This window comes from Mauremys mutica, chromosome 11, assembly GCF_020497125.1.
Source record: "Mauremys mutica isolate MM-2020 ecotype Southern chromosome 11, ASM2049712v1, whole genome shotgun sequence".
NCBI classification, from domain to species: Eukaryota; Metazoa; Chordata; order Testudines; family Geoemydidae; genus Mauremys; species Mauremys mutica.
Window position 1 is genome coordinate 33,183,150 of NC_059082.1, and position 18,975 is coordinate 33,202,124.

Below are 18,975 nucleotides of genomic sequence, written 5' to 3' on the forward strand. Positions count from 1 at the left end.
AAGGGACCTCTGGATCATCTAGTCTGGTCTTGTGTATATCACTGGCCATCAACCCCACCCAGCACCCACACGCTAAACCCAACAATGGAAATGAGACCAAAGTAAATGAGACCCACAGGATATTAGACTATCATGTGCCCACAAGCAGAGAATAGGCAGGACCAAGGGGCATCAGTCCTCAAGGCCTCTGCAATAGCAGGGAAATTATTACATGAGATATACCCAGATAATCCTGCTAAGTGACTCCACTCACCCACTGCAGAGAGAGGCGAACCCCCCCTGCCTCCCCCAAGGTCACTTCTAATCTGAGCTAGGGAAAATTCCTTCCTGGCCTCACATATTGCTATCAGTTAAATCCTGAGCATGTGAACAAGAACCAGCCAGATTAACACCTGAGAGAGAGAATGCTCGGTTTTCACCTAAGAGCCCTGGCCACTGTCCCATCTCCAGCTGTGGCCATCTCTGATGCTTCAGAGGTAGGAAATGGGGGTGGGGGCAGAACTCATCCAAAATACATTGAGGGAGATATTCCTTCCTGACCCCCTGCAGGTGGCTAGCTGAAACCCTGAAGCATGAATTTTAGGAACATAAGACTTATCAGAAGTCACAAGCAACCCCATCATACAACTGCACTCATAAGTTTGTCCAGCTAATTCAGTTGTTTGACCCACAACTCCTATTGAGAGGCTGTTCCAGAACCTCACACTTCTGATGGTTAGAAATATTCTTCTAATTTCCAGGTTGAATTTGTTTATGGCCAGTTTATATCCATTTGTTCTTGTGCCAACTTTCTCCTTTTGCTTATATAGCTCTTCACCCTCTCTGGTATTTATCCCCAATATGTTTATAGAGAGCAATCATATCCATTCTCAGTCTTCTTTTTGCGAGACTAAGCAGGCCCAGCTCTTCCAGTTTCCGAGAAGCCCTCAATTCCCTGATCATCCTAGTAGCTCTTCTCTGCACCTGTTCCAGTTTAAATTAATCTTTCTTGAACATGGGTGACCAGAATTGTACACAGTATTCCAGATGAGGTCTTACCAGTGCCTTGTATAACAGCATTAATACTTTTCTGTCTGTACTGGAAATGTCTTGTACATCGTAAGATCACATATGTCTCTTTCGTAGCCACATCACTTGGGTGGCTAGCGTCATCCTGTGATTGATCCACACACACAGGCATGATAGCTATTCTCCAGTCATATGGTATTACCCCCAAATGGATAGATTTATTAAAAATCCTTGCTACACTACTAGCAATCTCATGTGTCAGTTCTTTCAGTATTCTGGGATGGAAACTATTCGGTCTCCCCGATTTGAGCGCATTAAGCTCTTTAAATTTATTCTTCCACCTCAGATGTGATCATTTCCCTTTCTAGATACCAATTTCCATCAGATGTACTGCCTTTATGCACATGTTTCATATTAGCATTGTTATTGAAAACTGAGACAAAGTATTCATTTAATTTTTGAGCCATACCAAGATTAAAGATAATCTCCACTACATAGCAGCCCAGCCTCATTGTTCCTTGTTCTCTTGTTGTTTATCACCTTGATCACCTTGGCTGATCGGTCCTTTAGCCCTTGTATAGATTGCGCCGATCACAACACGACTTCCATTTGTTATTTATATAACTAAAAAATCTCATCTTCTTTATTTTTATTTCCTTGGCAAGGGCTATTTCAGCTTGACTTTTAGCAGTTCTCCCTTTACTCCTACATCGTCTAACTTCCATGATGTAGCTTTCTTTGCTAATCAACCCTTTTTTCCATTCCCTGTAGCAGTAGTGGATAACCTGCGGCCCACGAGCTGCACATGGCTCTTCAGGATAATCTGCTGGTGGGCTGCGAAACAGTTTGTTTACATTGATCGTCCACAGGCGCAGCTGCCCCCAGCTCTGAGTGGCCACGGTTCACTGATCCCAGCCAGTGGGAGCTGCGGGCGACCGTGCCTGCAGGCAGTCAATGTAAACAAACTGTTTCCAGCCCACCAGCGGATTATCCTGACTGGCCGCCTGTTGCCCACCACTGCCCTATAAGCTCTCTGCTTACTCCTAATAACCTTTGTGAGGTGGTTATTCTTCCAGCTGGGTCTGGAGCCTTTCCCGACAAGTTTTTTCCCTTTCTTGGAATGTGAATTTCAGATAGTTTTTGTATAGTTGATTTGAAGAATTTGCAAGTCATCTCTCCATGTAAGTCCTTGAGCTCTTCAGTCCAGCTGACTTATTTAACTAATTCCCTAATATCCAAAGTCTTCCCTTTAAAAATCAAAAGCCATGCTTGGTGACCTCATTTATACTATCCTTTGATTTAATGTAAACAGAATCAACTTGTGATCATTCAGTCCAAGGTTATTTCTTATGACCAGCTGTTTTGTGATGTCCTAACTACTTACTAAAACAAAGTCTATAAAATTGCATCACCTCTTGTTGGTTCAGTGATGATTTGATGAAGAAAACTGTTATCTATCACATCCAGGAATAACTGGGCCCTAGCAGTTTAAGTAGCATTTATTCTCCCATCTATATCTGGGAAGTTAGCCTCCCATTATGACCCTATTCCCAAAAGTGTTTATCTCTGTAATAATATTAGAGATCACTATCCGTATCCTAGTCTGACCGTGGGGGTCTATAGCAGACCTTAACACTACTTCAGCAGAACCTCTTTTACAATCCTTCCCCAAAGTGATTTTGACTCAAAGAGATGCTGTGTTGTCCATGCCATCACTTCATATTTCTTTACAATTTACTGTTTCAATTATATATATTACCCCAACTTTACCTTTATTTTGCTCTCTCTTAAATAACACATACCCTACAATACCTGTATTCCAGGCATGAGTACTATTCCACCAGTATAGTATTCCCTATAATATCTGGTTTGAACTCTTGCACCAGTAGTTCTGGTTTCTCCATTTATTGTCCAGACTCCTTGCATTCATGTAAAAGCCTTTCAGTTGTTTCCCTCGGACCTCACCCAGTTTTCTCGTTTTGTGGTGTTCCATTATCCCTTACTTTGTCTTTATTTAACTGATATTCCTCCTCCTGTGTGTTGAGGACAAGGGTGGAAATTTCATGAGTCTCTCCCAATCTTTTCCCCTCACCTCCTAGTTTAAAACTCGTCTTATCAGTGTTGCCTGTCTTGATCCCATAAGATTAATAGATTCCATTTGAATATCTGATGTATCAATCGAGAAGATTCTTCTTTCTGTGAATGCCTCCCAATGTTCAATCATCCTAAAATCTTCCTCATAGCACCAGTCCTTGAGCCATCTGTTGATCTTCATTATCTTATCATGCCTTTGCCACCTTCTCGAGGGACTGGAAGTACATTCTGCTGAAAATCACCTGAGCTTCCACTTCTTTAAGCATCTTTCCCAGCCACATCTAGTCATCCTTGATCCATTCCAATGGGAATCCAGCAGTGTCATTCGTCCTGACGTGCAGCACAATCAGTGGATTTTCCTCCCCACTTCGATCAGTATCTTCTTTAGCCTCACGTCCACATTTTGTGCCCTTGCTCCTGTTAGACAGCACTCTCTTTGGTTCTCTAGATCTGGTCTGTCACTTCTTCTGAGTATGGAGTCCCCAGTCACATAAACCTGTCTCTTCCTGGTGTTGGGATGAATTTGTTTTACGTTCTCTCTCGCAGTCCCCTGTACATCATCCTCATATTTCCTTAGGCTCTGGTCCCTGGCTATCTCTGTCATCTCTTCCTCTCTGCTGTAGGGACTGGCTTACCTTCTTTTCTTCCTTGCCACCCCATCTTCTGCCTGTTTCTCCTCCTCATTCCCCAGTGCAGCAAATTCAATTTCATCACCGCTAGCTGGTCTCTCCCTCTGCTTTGTCCTTCATGGTCATATTCTTCCATGGGTCACCCTCCAGGTCCTTTTATTCAGCAGGTTTCTTCGAATCTTGAGTTGCCTGTACCAGCGCCTGTCTCCTCTCCTTCAAATCCCTGTCTGAATGTCCTCATTGTCTCCAGCTGTATATCTAATCATTGAACTTCTCTACCATGAGTTCTGTCAGGCATAAGTAGTTTCCATCGGATACCCCCTCAAAGATGATGTGCATCAGCAGTTTCTGCATCCGACCATCTTCTTTCTCTCCTCTCCTCGGGTCACTTCTAGTGCTGCCTCAGTAGCCATCATTTTGTTATTTTCCTAGACCCTATTCCTAGGGGGGGCAAAAGAAATTGGGGGACCCTCCCCCAACTCCCTCCCACAGAAGCTGCCGCTAGCTGTTCACTGCTCCAGTGTTCGCTAGTGACTAGCTTTTTAACCTAGCCAAACTAGGTCAGCACTGGCCCCTTGTTAAGGGATATCAGCAAGCACTGAATCAAGCCACATACTTGGAACAAATCACTCTGGTAGTGATTTTGTGCTCTGCTCTGAACAGAACACAAAATCACCACTCTTCTCTCAGGCCAAACTCCCACAGAAACTCTGCAGTTAACTGCTCGCTGTTTGCTGCCATGTTCTAATGTGCATTCCCTTTTCAGATCTACCATCTTGCAGCAGCAGTTCAACCGAACTGGGAAGGTAGAACATGGCTCGGTGGCATTGCCTGCTGTGATGCGTTCAGGCTCCAGTGGCCCAGAGACTTTCAATTTTGGCAGCATGCCTTCTCCCCAGCAACAAGTCATGATTGGGCAAATGCACAGAGGCCACATGCCTCCCCTGGTGAGCAACGTGTTTGTTTCATAATGTCCTTGGAAACCAGCACGTGTAGCGTGTGCTGTGAGTGGTCTGAAATAAGTATGTGCACACACCCTGTTATTAGATAAGGGCTGGGGGCTGTCTGTGTTGTTTTACTGCACTGTTTGGCTGACTCGCTGTTAAACTGCACACTTTCAATTTCCTTGAAACACACAGAGTAACATAGTTATAGTCCACCTCTTTACTCCCCCCTCTTCGCCTTAAAACTTTTCTTAAAGTAGTTATAAAACTGTCAGACATGGGCTGGGAAAGAGAGTAGGAAGGCTAAATATTGTTGATGAGGGCAAGTGGTATTGTATGAAAAATACAATATGTATCTATTTACATTGTTCTAAAAAAATCACTTATCTAGGCATCACTTTCTGCTTTGGATATTCCTATGAAGTCTGTTGCTAGCTCTGAGGATATACCATATATAATGCCACTAGACTTGAATATTAAGCTCACTTTATTAAACAGTCATTTTAATATAATTTTAATTTCTCTGTACAACTGTAACTGTAAAAGTTACCCTTTGTGTCTACCAGTTTTTAAACGTGTATTGACTAAGACCATTCATTTAATTTTAAAGGATCTATTAATGAAGGCCTATACATATGCTCTAAATTCCCTAACAATAGGGCAAATTTTCACAATATCATAGCAGCATAATTCAGAAGAATATTAATTTACTCGTCAGTAGGTAATGCATATAGCAATACATACTCATCCCACACCACTTCAAAGCCTTCAGCTCTGCAGCACCCGTATCACATAGCTGTCAGTTTGATTTTAGAATTACTCCTGATGAAGCTAATGGGGTATCAAATTCCAGGAAGCTGATGATGCTATCCTGGAAGTAAATTCAAAACTCGTGTTCACATTCACAGAACTCATGTCAAAAAGACACTGGTACTTTTTTACATGAATAGTGAGCATGTTGATTGTGGAAAATCCAGTTTTTTGCAATACATATAACTGAGAATAGCAAAATATTTTAAATAGCCTTGAGACTGAATCAGAGAAATGTCTGAGTGATCATGTTGCATTGTTAGATAATAAATATTTTAAAACATGATATTCAGCTGTTTCTGCCAGTCCGGGGGGAACTAGGAAGATAAATTCAGACTCAAACTAAAACCGTAGCAATGGAAATCAGTGAGGATGCACCCATGGTTAAACCTATATTACCCCCTGTTGGCTCAAATGTTACTGGTCAGCATGCTCCAGTTTTTATATTTGCTTGTAAGTTTCTTCTCCGCCCTTGGTGTTCTAATATTAGCTTACCCTTAGCTCTGTTTATGAAAGATTTATGCAAATTAACACAGTATTAGCAAAAACAATCCCCTCTGTCTAGAAGTAGAGAAGTCCTTGAGTTGCTCTGTCAAAGGCCTGGTCTACACTGGGGCGGATCGATCTAAGATACGCAACTTCAGCTACGAGAATAGCGTAGCTGAAGTCGACGTATCTTAGATCGACTTAGATTGACTTATTTTGCGTCCTCGCGGCACGGGATCGACGTCCGCCGCTCGCCTGTCAACTCTGCTTCCACCTCTCGCCCTGGTGGAGTTTTGGAGTTGATGGGGAGCATGTTCGGGGATCAATGTATCGTGTCTAGACGAGTCACAATACATCGATCCCCGATAGATCCATCACCACTCACCGATCCGGTGGGTAGTGTAGACATACCCAAAATGTGGCATGGAGCATGAATGCCTTTTCTAATAATAGTTTTATGTGCAATGTGGAAAGCGCATAAATTGTTCCAGAAATAAGGTGCACAGTAGACAGGTCAGTCCTATCAGCAAAAACTTTGTCTTCCTACATGAAGTTTCTAGGATTTCGCAGTTCCTGTGACACTGCTGCAGTTTGGGGGGGAGTTTGTGTTCTCAATTAATAGCAAAGAGTTACTGTACTGAAAAGCTTTCCCCTGCTTAAAGAAGCTCATCCAGTTTTCATCTCCTGCATGGGAGCTGATCAAGTTTCCCAAAGTTGTACAAGTTTGAAATAGGGCAGACAAGTACCTTGGGAAGTTGCTTGGATTTGGCTGTCGCTTCCTTTCCAATCTTTTGTCAAGATTCCTCTTCCAGGTTTGGGCCCAAAGACGTGCATCTGGGAGCCAGGTGCTCCTAGCATGGTCCATTAATGCTGGAAGTTTCTGAGCTGCCGTAGGTTAGCCACTACTTAATACACACAGTTTCATGGTTCCTTAAAGAAGGGAATCAAAGACAGTGAGGAGCTAGGGAGCTAGTTAATAAGTACTGTCTTGGATCTGGCAATTGGACCTGTTAACATTGACAGTGATGTGTATCGGCTGCTTTTTTTTTTTACTGTCCTATCTAGAGCACTAGTGTAATGCTTAGAAACCAACCTGCCCATTCAGGGTCTCTGGCAAACCCATACCATTCATACCCGCACAAGCATTCTTTCTGTATGACCCAGGAGGAGACTAGAAACAGAGCAATCGAAGTAAAATTCACCATTTACACAAGTTTAAGGATTTAATCTCATTTATTTAGTGTATACCAGAAAACATTTCAGATCCACCTAAATCATCACTTGCAGCTTGTCAGACACTAATTTTCCTTGTCTATTTCACAGACCTCAGCACAGCAGGCCTTGATGGGGACTATTAATACTAGTATGCATGCTGTTCAGCAGGCACAGTCCGACCTCAATGAAGTTGATAACCTACCACCTCTAGGACAAGATATGGTGAGTTAATTCATGTGATCCCTATAGGGATTCGTCTAAACGGCTTGAGTTATTTATTTCAGAGCTTATTCATTGTCCCTGGATGTAGATTTATATCTCAACAGCTTTATAAATAAGATGAAAATCCTTGTTTATTTTAAGGACTCTGTGTAAGAATATCTTGTTCTGTTTGATTCATATTAACCTTCTGAGGCTATACACTGTGGACCCAGTTGTCCCTTCCTGCACACCTTTGCAATCACATTTACTTTAATGGCTCTACATGTGTGTGACTGGGAAAAACTTGAGCCAGTAAATCAGGGGGAAACTGCCGCTTGGACTGTTGTAGTAAGTAACCCCTAAGGGGAGAAGTTGAAGGAGTGGCTGTAAAGCAAAACCAAATTGCTGAAGAGGGCACAGCTTGTGTAGCGATAGCTCATGACCCTAAAGAAGGGTGGGTGTAATCCTGTCATAATCTCAAAGTTTCTCACCTATTTTTGGCTCTAGAAATTTTTGGCTCAAGCCTGTCTGTTTAAATATTCTTACATGGCTTCTTGGCTGTAATTGTTAATGGAATATGGAGCCTGTCAGCTTTGGAACACCAGTTTGGATCCAATTTTGGGGTAGAGTAGAGCCAATAAGATTGGTGAGTCCCCATGATGAACCCGATGATGTTGTGTGGTCCTCCATTGTGCACCATTTTGACACCGTATTTATGGTGTTCACCCAGAAATCAGAGCTGTCAACCTATGATCTAGCAGTTACTGTAAGGAAAAACTCTTATTTCAGCCTAAAAGCTTAGCTGATGCCATCTGCTTCATTTAAAAGGCTTCTGAAAGAATCAAGGGCCTGTAAAAAACTTTACCTATTACCTTAGCTTGAGTTTGTTTCACTTGTAGCATGGCATTGCAGTCCTTAATACTCTGATGTTGTTTCTTTCTAGGCATCGAGGGTATGGGTTCAGAACAAAGTTGATGAATCAAAACATGAAATTCACTCTCAGGTTGATGCTATCACTGCAGGAACTGCCTCTGTTGTTAACCTCACAGCAGGTAAATTATACGGATTGGACTTTGTCAGGCTGCCAACAAGATGGAGGCTGCCCAGGAGATGTTCAGGAATATGTTTTCCTCCAAATACACAAATGGCCTTTATGACGGAAACAGACCTTATTGTCTGTTTTTTACCAGGGTTCGTGCAGAATCTATTCACATCCCCCTGATAAAGATAAAACCTAATATTTTACTTGCCTCAGGTAATTGAGAGTAAAATGGGTGTTCTGAAGTATCATTTATTAGCCACTCCTAGAGCCAGGATATTTAGCTTTGTGGACAAATGGCTTAGAATCATAGAATATCAGGGTTGGAAGAGACCTCAGGAGGTTATCTAGTCCAACCCCCTGCTCAAAGCAGGACTAATCCCCAGACATTTTTTTTACCCCAGTTCCCTAAATGGCCCCTTCAAGGATTGAACTCTCAACCCTGGGTTTAGCAGGCCAATACTCAAACCACTGAGTTATCCCTCCACTCTTGTTCTGGTCGGTCTGATGCTGTGTCTTACAGAGTTTTTCAGTTTTTCTCTGGTTAGGTATAAGATGTTCAAAGGCAACTAGTGTTCAATACTGCATTTCCTTGGGTCCCTCCATATAGTGAATATGGGAGAGGTAACTGAAATTGTGGGTTTTTTGCTTACCTGGACAGTTGTGAAGAGAAAATATTCCATTAGAACATACATATATCATATCTATGGGCAGGAAGAGTGGATAGTAGATGCTATATTTTCAAAATGATGCCTGAATTATGTTGCCAAGTCTTCTTTACCCCTTTCAGTTTTACTCCTAATTGTCTGACCAGAAACCAACTTGTGCTGTACTACTTGCTTCTGCACTTATTGTTCACTTCACTTATACAGGTGACCCAGTTGACACTGATTACACGGCTGTGGGATGTGCAATTACAACCATCTCTTCTAACCTGACTGAGATGTCCAAGGGTGTGAAACTGCTTGCTGCCCTAATGGATGATGAAGTTGGAAGTGGGGAGGACCTCCTGAAAGCTGCTCGGACTTTGGCAGGTGCTGTCTCGGACTTGCTGAAAGCAGTGCAGCCGACCTCAGGAGAGGTGAGAATATGGACACAAGTAGTGAGCTTTCACAGGCTCTCCTTGGCTTAAATGCATTACCCTCAATTAAAGTGTTTGGGTATAAAGCATTTATTCAATTAACTAGAATGGTTCTTTCCAGGCTATGTGTCTTCCCAACCCTCTCCTGCCACTGTTTCCCCTATAATCCCCAAGAGACTATCCAAGCACTTCTCCTGACTGCTTTCTTTGTGTCCTCCACATACTTCTGACTTCATGTCTTTAAGTGCGGCACCTCAATCCTAGAACAGTCTCCCAGTTAATGTTCACCCAATCTGTTTCCTCTTTCATATCTCAGCCAGCTGTTTCCCTATATTGTATCCACACTGTTGTATCCAGTCATGCCCTTATACTGTAAATGGCCCAGGTTCAGTGTTTGATGTTGTATGCATTATCTGTTGTCAAGCGACACATGTATTTATAATGCTATTTATAAGAAGTAGATTTTCACAAGTTGTTTGCAAAGCCTTCGTTCGGGTGGCCACTGACAAGACTCTGCTATCTGACTAGTATTGAAAAATCAAGTCACTGGCTTTGATTCTGCTCTGTGGCACAGTACCAACTGCAAACAGCCCCATTAAGATGCTAACCAGTCATGAGGGGTATATTTGAGTGGTTGGGGGGCTAAGTTGGTAATGTGAACTCTAGAAGCAGAGATGGGGAAATTGATTCAACCCTAAAAATCTTGATCTGTATATTCTTTATCTGCCACCTCCTCTATTAATTTCTTATTTGTGGGAGGATTTTTTTGTTGTTGTGGGGAGGCAGTTTTGATTTTTTACTTTTTAAGTTGAGGCAATCTGAATACACAGTAATATTCCCTTCTGTATTTTTATTGGAAGTGTTTGAAAAAAGTGTTACCACTTTTTTCTCTTCTCTCAAATACTATAAAAACTCAATTACAAGTTACTACGGAGTAAGTGGGGTTGGTACCTGATTTTTTTTTTGTCTGTAATATCAGGGTTGCATGTAGCAACAGATAAAAGGAGAATGAAGCTACGGTCTCCATCAAAATTTTATGGAAATAGGAAATTGTACTGACCAAGACAGAATTTAATATTTCAGACTATCTGGTCTGTTTGTGTCTGCTGTCCGTTTGCCCTGGATCTTCGCAGTTTTAAGGCAAAACCAGAAATCTGTGACCGCTTCCAAGCAGATTGCAATAAAAGCTGTCCAACACATACCTTTCCTTCAGCTGCTATGATGATGTGTATTAAAGCTGATCAGATTTCTTCTCACAGTCAGCAACATATTGATACATGTGTCATTAAGCTGCTGCAGGATAAATTAAGTAGGAATACGGAAAAGTAAGAGTACTCCAAGAGGTATCTTGAGTAGAGATTTCAGTGGCATTACCCTGTATACAGTAATGTGGTTAACAAAGGTGTCTTGAGAGAATTACAAAGTTAAAGAAAAATGTATTTGCTTTTCATTAACCTGTTTTGTAGCCTCGCCAAACAGTTTTAACTGCAGCTGGAAGCATTGGGCAAGCCAGTGGGGAGCTCCTGAGACAGATAGGAGAGAATGAAACTGATGAAAGATTTCAGGTAAGGTCATGTGAATTGCTCACTGCCAGAACCATGCAGTTCCACAGTGGAGCTTGCTACTGTATGTAAGGTTCACAGTAATGTTATCCTATGTCTATATGCAAGTCTTCTGTATTTCACTTTGATTAGGTGAAAAGATGTCTGTAATTTTGTCCAAAATTTGAACTGGTCCAAATCTTTAATAGGTTTAAAAGTTTAGTTTGGTTTTATTTCTCTCAAGACTTTCCTCTTTCATCCAGTTTAAGAAGACGAATATTATCAATTAACACAGCAAGTTTCCTATGTGGATTAATACCCCAGTTATCCATTAATAATTTAGAACCATTGTTGTTAAATGCTCTATAAGAAATATGCTCTGATTGTTTTTCTTGGTGTCAAGAACAGGTTTGCCTTAGAACCAAAGGGAAGTAATTTACAACAGCAGATAGAGTATACTGTATGTGAGACATATCCCAAGAGAACTTAATAGCCAGTTTAAACACTTATTCAAACAATAAAGCTGTCTGTGTGTTTCAGTCATGTTGTATTCATAGTCCAATGTCTATCACAGCCCCATGCATCCTTACTTGTTTTATGGACAAGCCTAGACTCTTCAATCAATATGAGGGAGCCCTTTACCTGGCCTTTTAGTCCTTTCAGAAATTTTTTTTTAACCATAACTTGTCTGATTTCATGAGACTTAAATAATTGTATCCTGGACCATAGTAAAAATCCAGTGTGCAAAATACATACTGTCTTCTCTCATGTGCAGTTCAGACCATTTTAGTACTATTTGCTTATACAATATGCTTTCAGTGAGTGGTAGAGCCATTATGATTGTATAAATCCAATATTTTTGGACCTTTAGACAGCAGTGTTGTGTTGTTATTTGCCAGTGCATTGATACAGCAGGTTGTAGTACTCTTCTTGAGTACCTTTTGCATTTAGTAAACATGGTAATTTAAATTACATTGAAAAACTACTGATGTAATGTCCAAGAAGGCATGGCTGCTTAACAAAAGAATATGGTTATTTTGGAGGGTCTCAATCCAGCTCTGTTGTATCAAAAATAATTGAAGCACATCGATAGCAGAATTTTAAATGAGGTTGTGTATTTGAATTATAGCAATACAAGTATTAAACCACTTTTACAGCTTCAAACAACCAAATGCATTTTTCTTCAAGAAGAAAACATCTTCTGGAGCTGGGGCCTCTGAGGCATTACAGCTTGGAGCCAATATTTTATAGCAAAAAAGAAAACTGTACTAGCAAATGGATAGCCCCCAGCCACACTGTTTGCACCCCTTTATAAATTAAGGTTGCCGTGCCATTTTCTTTTGCTTTTCTATACAGTGCATACTTTGTATTGAATACGCAGTGTCAGATACCTGCCCATAATTAATTATCATTTTGAGATCTGAAATCTTCAACTTTACCTTAGGTAAAACATATGGCTGTCGAGCACCACTTACCCAGTGAGATCAACTCAGGTTTTGAGTGTGCATATCTAGTAACTAACGTCACATGTTCTTACAGTGATGCATTCCCACATGTCTACACTGAGATTACAGCTCTAAATTGCATTTCAATATACTTTGTGGTATGGAGTCAATATCTTGCATTTGGCTATCACAAATCCGAAGTGTTCAGTTCTACCCATTCCCAAAAGGTGATCTATTCACACAGATTATGAAACCTGTTTGTAGAAAGCATTTCGGGCCTGTTTACAGGCCATGTGTAACAAAGAACATTTCTGAATAATACATAGAAATGTTTCACTGGGAATCTACCATAACTTCCCCTTTGCAGATGCTTTGAGTCTTCTTAAAATCAGAATATTCTAGTTTAATTTTAAGGAATCCAAAATATTGACGCTAATGAGTATTTCTGACTGCTTAGGTCAAGTTTTGTCCTTTGTTTTGCCAGGATGTACTGATGAGTCTTGCCAAAGCTGTTGCAAATGCTGCTGCCATGTTGGTGTTGAAGGCTAAGAATGTGGCTCAAGTTGCTGAGGATACAGTCCTGCAGAACAGGGTTATTGCTGCTGCTACGCAATGTGCACTATCCACCTCTCAGCTTGTGGCATGTGCCAAGGTAAGGCTAATGGGGTTCATGAAAGGGGCAATGCATTGTTTCAGTATGTTACACACTCATTGTTTACAATCGTCCCTGGGTGTATTGTTGATATGGTTTAATCAGTTATCCTTGAATATCCCGGAGTTAGAGCTTCTACAAAAAGGTAAAACTATGCAAAGATATTTAGGGCTCTGTCCCCAAGACACCTTGGATAGCGCCTTGTTTCTCAGTTGCCCTCTCTTGCAGGTGTTGATTGCTGCTGCTGAGAGCATTTCACAACTTGGCTGTCAGTGGCAGTGATTATTTAATGAAGCATGTCCTTCCTTCTTTTGTTTCCCCTTTGGGCCAGCCCAAACTAGACGTTTCTCTAGTGTATCATTATTAAATAATTGCTAATTAGTGGGTTTGTGGTTTGGCTTCTTGTTAGATTACACTGAACATCAAAGGGCAGCCTTTAGAATATGAAGTGCTGCCATGCTATTCCAGAGGAAGGTCCGTAGATAACTGATATGGCCTACTGTATTGCTAATATTGATAAAAATGCTGAAAATATTACTCTGAGAAACACAGCTTGCTGTACAGTTACGTGAAATGTTTAACGAAACCTATAACCAGTACACGTTCACCTGCATTATTTTCATCATAACTGAAATTCAAGCCAAGTTTGCTGAAAGGTTTGTGTTCAGATTTATGTGCTTTTGCATCATTTAACAGTTTCTGATGTGAACAAAGAGATACCCATCAGTTTTGCCTGTGAATTGAGAGTTGGCCTAAGGAAAATACAAAGGCGCTCCGATCCACAGAGCAAAATCTCAAATAGAACCACTGTGTTCAATGTGGCTCTGTTTGGAGAAACGTTACTGTTTTCATCTTAAAACTTAAAAGCTTTAGCATATGAAAATACAAAATATTTGTGATCTGCGGGGTTGGCTTTCTTAGGGTTAATTGCTGTTGGAAAATGAGCGTTCAAATATTGTTGAACACCCAAGAGGATTATAATAAAATTAATAGCCAATTTGTGGTATTCAATTTCCAGTATTTTCTACTTCATTGCTGTGGCTGCTGGGCTTTGTATAATGAATATGTAAGATCATTAACTGGATGTGATGTTCTGACTGCTTTTAAATTTCCACAGGATGGCACAAGGCAGTCAATGTCATTTTTTTTTCTTTTGTGGAAAAACACCCATCCAACTTCTTTCCTCTGCCTGTAACTTACTTGACATACCTGAATGATATGGACTGAATCTGTTGCATTATTAGAGCACATCCATGGTGGGTCGCTCAGCTTGGTAGTTTGTACTTTCAGACACGCAATTTTCTTATCTGTTTTTCCAGGAGTTATTTTTGGCTTTAGCAAAATATTGGCTGACAGTGGAAGGCTTTGCAGTACCAACTTTAATTAAACTTCAGTAAAGGATCACAAAGCTTTTTTCAAGTGAAGTTCTAGGATACAGAGCTGTGTGAAATGACTGCAGCTATCTTGCCAGAATCTGCCTCATACCTGCCATTCAGAACCAACTTCATGTATTTCTCCATTTGTTCAGTAATCCAAAAAAGTCTTAACTTAAAAGGGCAAGGGCATTTTTAACCCTTTGATAGCCTCCATTGGTAATCATTTACCAGACGTTCCCATGCTGTGGTATGATATACGTTACTAATCTCTTTTCTTACAGTAGAAAATAACTGCAGTACTTCATGCTGTGGTATGGCAACTGTTAGTAGGTGAATAAGCTGTTTTCTCAATGCTAAGGAGACGGATGTGTCACCTTTTAGCAGTGGGCTGGTAACTTCTGGCCTGTTAAATCTTTTCTAAACATCGTGTTCTCTCTCAATGTAGGTTGTGAGCCCCACTATCAGCTCTCCCGTATGCCAGGAACAGCTGATCGAGGCTGGAAAACTGGTGGATCGTTCGGTGGAGAATTGTGTCAGAGCCTGTCAGGCTGCCACAGATGACTCTGAGCTGCTGAAGCAGGTCAGTGCAGCAGCCAGTGTAGTCAGCCAGGCCCTGAATGACCTCTTGCAGCACGTCCGTCAGTTTGGAAGCAGGGGAGAGCCCATTGGACGCTATGACCAGGCAACGGATACCATTATGTGTGTCACTGAAAGTATCTTCAGTTCGATGGGGGATGCTGGTGAGCTGCTTTATCTTCATACTCTCTCTAATGGGGATATTACTTTCATCTGACTCAAATTCCCTCCGACACATACCCGTTTCAAGTAACCAAATCAGAAATCCTTAATGCTTGTGATGCCTATAGGCTTGGGCTCCCATGAGCAATCATTCTAACCACAATATTAAATCATTAAAGCACCCGTAAATGTGTGTTGGGGGAAGGGGGTTCCTAAATTATATAATTGATGCATATGGAGCTCTGCTAACACAACCAGTATCGTGCCTGGAAAATCAGGGGATGATGTCTAATGTCTTGCTGGTTGTGTTGCACTGCTTCACATCATGCAAATGTTATAGCAGTTTTGTATCTCTAAATGTGAATACAGCCTGTTAAAGTGCTGAATCAGCTATTTTATTCTTTGCCAGTAATTAGCTCCCTAAAGATTTATTTACCTGACCAGACTTAGCAGGGAAGAATTTTGTTTCCATTATGTGCTTGGCTTTTATAGTGTAGCTTTTGAACCTTTAAGCTCTTTGTTTAAAGAACATGGCCATTGGAGCCAAACCAAGCAGGGGCCTAATGTTTGATGAGCTTGATATACAACTCTGTTGTAGAAACGTGAAATGTTGAGACCAAACTATTCTAACTAGCGAGCATTATGAATTGTTATGATGTAATTACAGGGACACCATCTACTTGAAATCTAGTCAATTAAAGATTTCAAGGAGTTTTTATTAAAAACTTCTCTAGAATCCCCTTCTGATGTTTGTGGGTTCATAGTCACATTATCCTGTTTTTAAATGTTTTACTCCTTGTGCTATATATCCACCCAAACACAGGAAACTCACTCTTAATCAGTTAACACGGAAATGTTAACCTATTAGAGCTTTTACCTGTGCAATGTGGAACAACTCCCCATTATAGTCATCTTTGGTATGAATAAATATAGGAGATGAAATTTTTCAGATGTTTGAGCTTTAAATTGACACTCTCTTCAATTGTGCTATGTTTGGGTTAGGACATAAGGGTGAGATGAGATAGGTATGGCAAATTCTTGAGGTATTTTTAGCACTAAGATGATGTTTTTGGTGAGAAATTGCTGCAGAGTAAGGTAAGGCCAAGCAGATACAGAGCAAATCAAAAATATCATTAATTAATCCATCCCTTGCCCTCAAAATGGAAACTTTTACTCAATGACATTAAGAGAATAAGACACATAAAATTATGGCTTAACTAGTGTGCTTTCCTGCATGTGTATATGTTGTGTGAACTATCTGTGTGCCACACATAAACCATATTTTATCTGATGTCGACTCCTAGCAGAGAGGATTACAGAAACCTTGGATAGTGTTTATATACAGTTCACAGCCATACATGCATGTGATGCTTGTCACATTCAAGGGCACAATCCAGAGCAGTGAGAGGCTGTGTCACCACCTGCCCTGGAACCTGGGGTGCCTCATGATGCTTTGCTGTTGTCATTCCCAGTCTGTGTATAGCTGCAGCCCTGGTCCAACAGCTCTGACCGCAGCAGCCTGTCAGCAACACTCCAGTCACACCCTGGCTTCCACCAGCCTTGGTTACTAGTTGTAGGGTGACCCCAACACACTCCTGGTTCTGAATTTTCCCCAATACGTGTGTTCTGCACTGTCTGGCCCTACGTACTTCAGATATTATATGTCTGTTGCCCCTGTAAAGGGTCATAGAATATCAGGATTGGAACGGACCTCAGGAGGTCATCTAGTCCAACCCCCTGCTCAAAGCAGGACCAATCCCCAGACAGATTTTTGCCCCAGATCAGGATGGTCCCCTCAAGGATTGAACTCACAACCCTGGATTTAGCAGGCCAATACTCAAACCACTGAGCTATCCCTCCCCTGGACCTTTCTGAAAGTCAAAGGGCTGGTTTCTTTGTTATCTTAGGTAAAACGAGAGAGGTAGAGAGATACGGAGAGAAAGAAAGATGACACCTGGGGTGTTTTTGCCCCTCACTTTCATAATCCAATCACCCTTTGAAATGTGTTTTCCTGAGTGTCATCCCAAGGTAAAGTTCCCTCCAGCTGCTGAGGAAACAGACATTCTCATAGTGAAAGAGGTTCCCTAAAATGCAGATCGATCTGTTCCTGCCCCCCTTCATTGCCAAAGAATGGCCACTTGATAGATAGCCTTGATGACACCTGGCTAGAGGCATTGACTTGTCCTTTCTCTCTGAGGAACTGATTTACTCTCTCTTGCTGTCCCAAGGACCCTGTTTACTACATATATATATATAATATATATATATATAAACTGAGGTAAACACACATTTCTTTGTTTAGGATGGACCTGTTTAACAACTTCTGCATAGTCAGGGCTATGTGGGTTTGAACATGTGCTAACAACTTTACATATAATTCATAATTTCATATATAATAATATACACACATTTCACCATGATATTATTAACCAGTGAGTTATTAGTTTCCAAACAATACCTCACAAGGCATATTTTGTTCAAAGATTATTACAGTAGTGTGCAGGGTGTGAATACAGGGATGCATTTGGTCACGGTGCTATGCTATGTTTTTAGTATAGGCTATTCACATTCAAACAATTTGTGGTTGTATTTCCATTCTGAATTTGTCTGTCTTCAACGTTCAGCCTTTAGATTGTGTTATAGGTTTCTCTGTTAGATTTAAGAACCCGTTACTAAATATTTGTTCCTCATTTAGATACTGTAATGAAGTTACCCTCTAACCTTCTCTGTGTTAAGATAAATAGATTGAGCTCTTTGAGTCTATCATTTTAAGCATGTTTTCTAATCCTTTAATCATTCTTGTGGATCTTCTCTGAACCCTCTCCAGTTTAACAACATTCTTCTTGAATTGTGGGCACTAGAACTGGACACAGTATTCCAGTAGCAGTTGCGCTGGTGCCAAATATAGAGGTAAAATAAACACTCTGGTCCTACCTGAGATTCCCCTATTTATTCATCTTAGGATCACACTAGCTATTTTGGCCACAAGGTCACACTGCGAACTCATGTTAGCTGATTATCCATCACATCCCAAAATCTTTTTCAGAGTCACTGGTTCCTAGGATAGAGTCCCCCATCCTGTAAGAATGGCCTATGTTCTTTGTTCCTAGATGTATATGTTTACATTTAGCAATATTAAAATGCATATTGTTTGCTTGCACCTTGTTTAGCAAGAAATCCAGATTGTTCTAAATGTGTGAGTTGTCCTCTTCATTATTTACCACTTACTGGGTTACCCTTTATTCCTGGTAACTATGGGGCTTTTTTAAGTGCAAAAATTACATGTCAGAAGATAGCTGTAAAGGTGCAGTGAAATCTGTTACTTTTATTCGTCTTCTGTTCCAGACTGGAGGAGTGTGCTAAGAAGGCACTTCCTCATAAACACCATTGTTAACTTCCTACAGTATCTGAGAAATCCCCATGGCAGTATGGGAAGCTTTGAAATTTTTTTTGCCTGTCAAAACTACTTTGGAACATATACTGCTGAGACTTCTTAAACACAACAGTAGGCTTTTGAGCTAAGCACCTGCTGCCTTTGGTTAACCTTCGGGGTAAAAAGGGAGCCAAACAGTTAATCGGAAGCTTCAATGGATTCACTTTGCTTTTGAGTTTGGTGTAGTACCAGTTATATTAATAAAATAAGCGTGTTCGAAAAATGATCTGCATCCACTTCAGAAACAAACATCCCCATTCAACCTCTGTGCTTGACCACGAGT

The 18,975-nt window shown here is 40.9% G+C and overlaps 1 protein-coding gene across 2 annotated transcripts in view; it reads left to right on the forward strand.

Moving 5' to 3' along the window:
- Nucleotides 1-18,975, forward strand: part of TLN2 (talin 2) — a 363,285-nt gene that overhangs the window by 216,173 nt on the left and 128,137 nt on the right. For both annotated transcript variants that reach the window (XM_044979585.1, XM_044979584.1), the window contains exons 15-21: nt 4,498-4,678; nt 7,295-7,408; nt 8,331-8,439; nt 9,299-9,507; nt 10,974-11,072; nt 12,978-13,145; nt 14,967-15,261. In XM_044979585.1, coding sequence (XP_044835520.1) covers nt 4,498-4,678; nt 7,295-7,408; nt 8,331-8,439; nt 9,299-9,507; nt 10,974-11,072; nt 12,978-13,145; nt 14,967-15,261 — 1,175 coding nt within the window. The remainder of the gene's footprint in view (nt 1-4,497; nt 4,679-7,294; nt 7,409-8,330; nt 8,440-9,298; nt 9,508-10,973; nt 11,073-12,977; nt 13,146-14,966; nt 15,262-18,975) is intronic.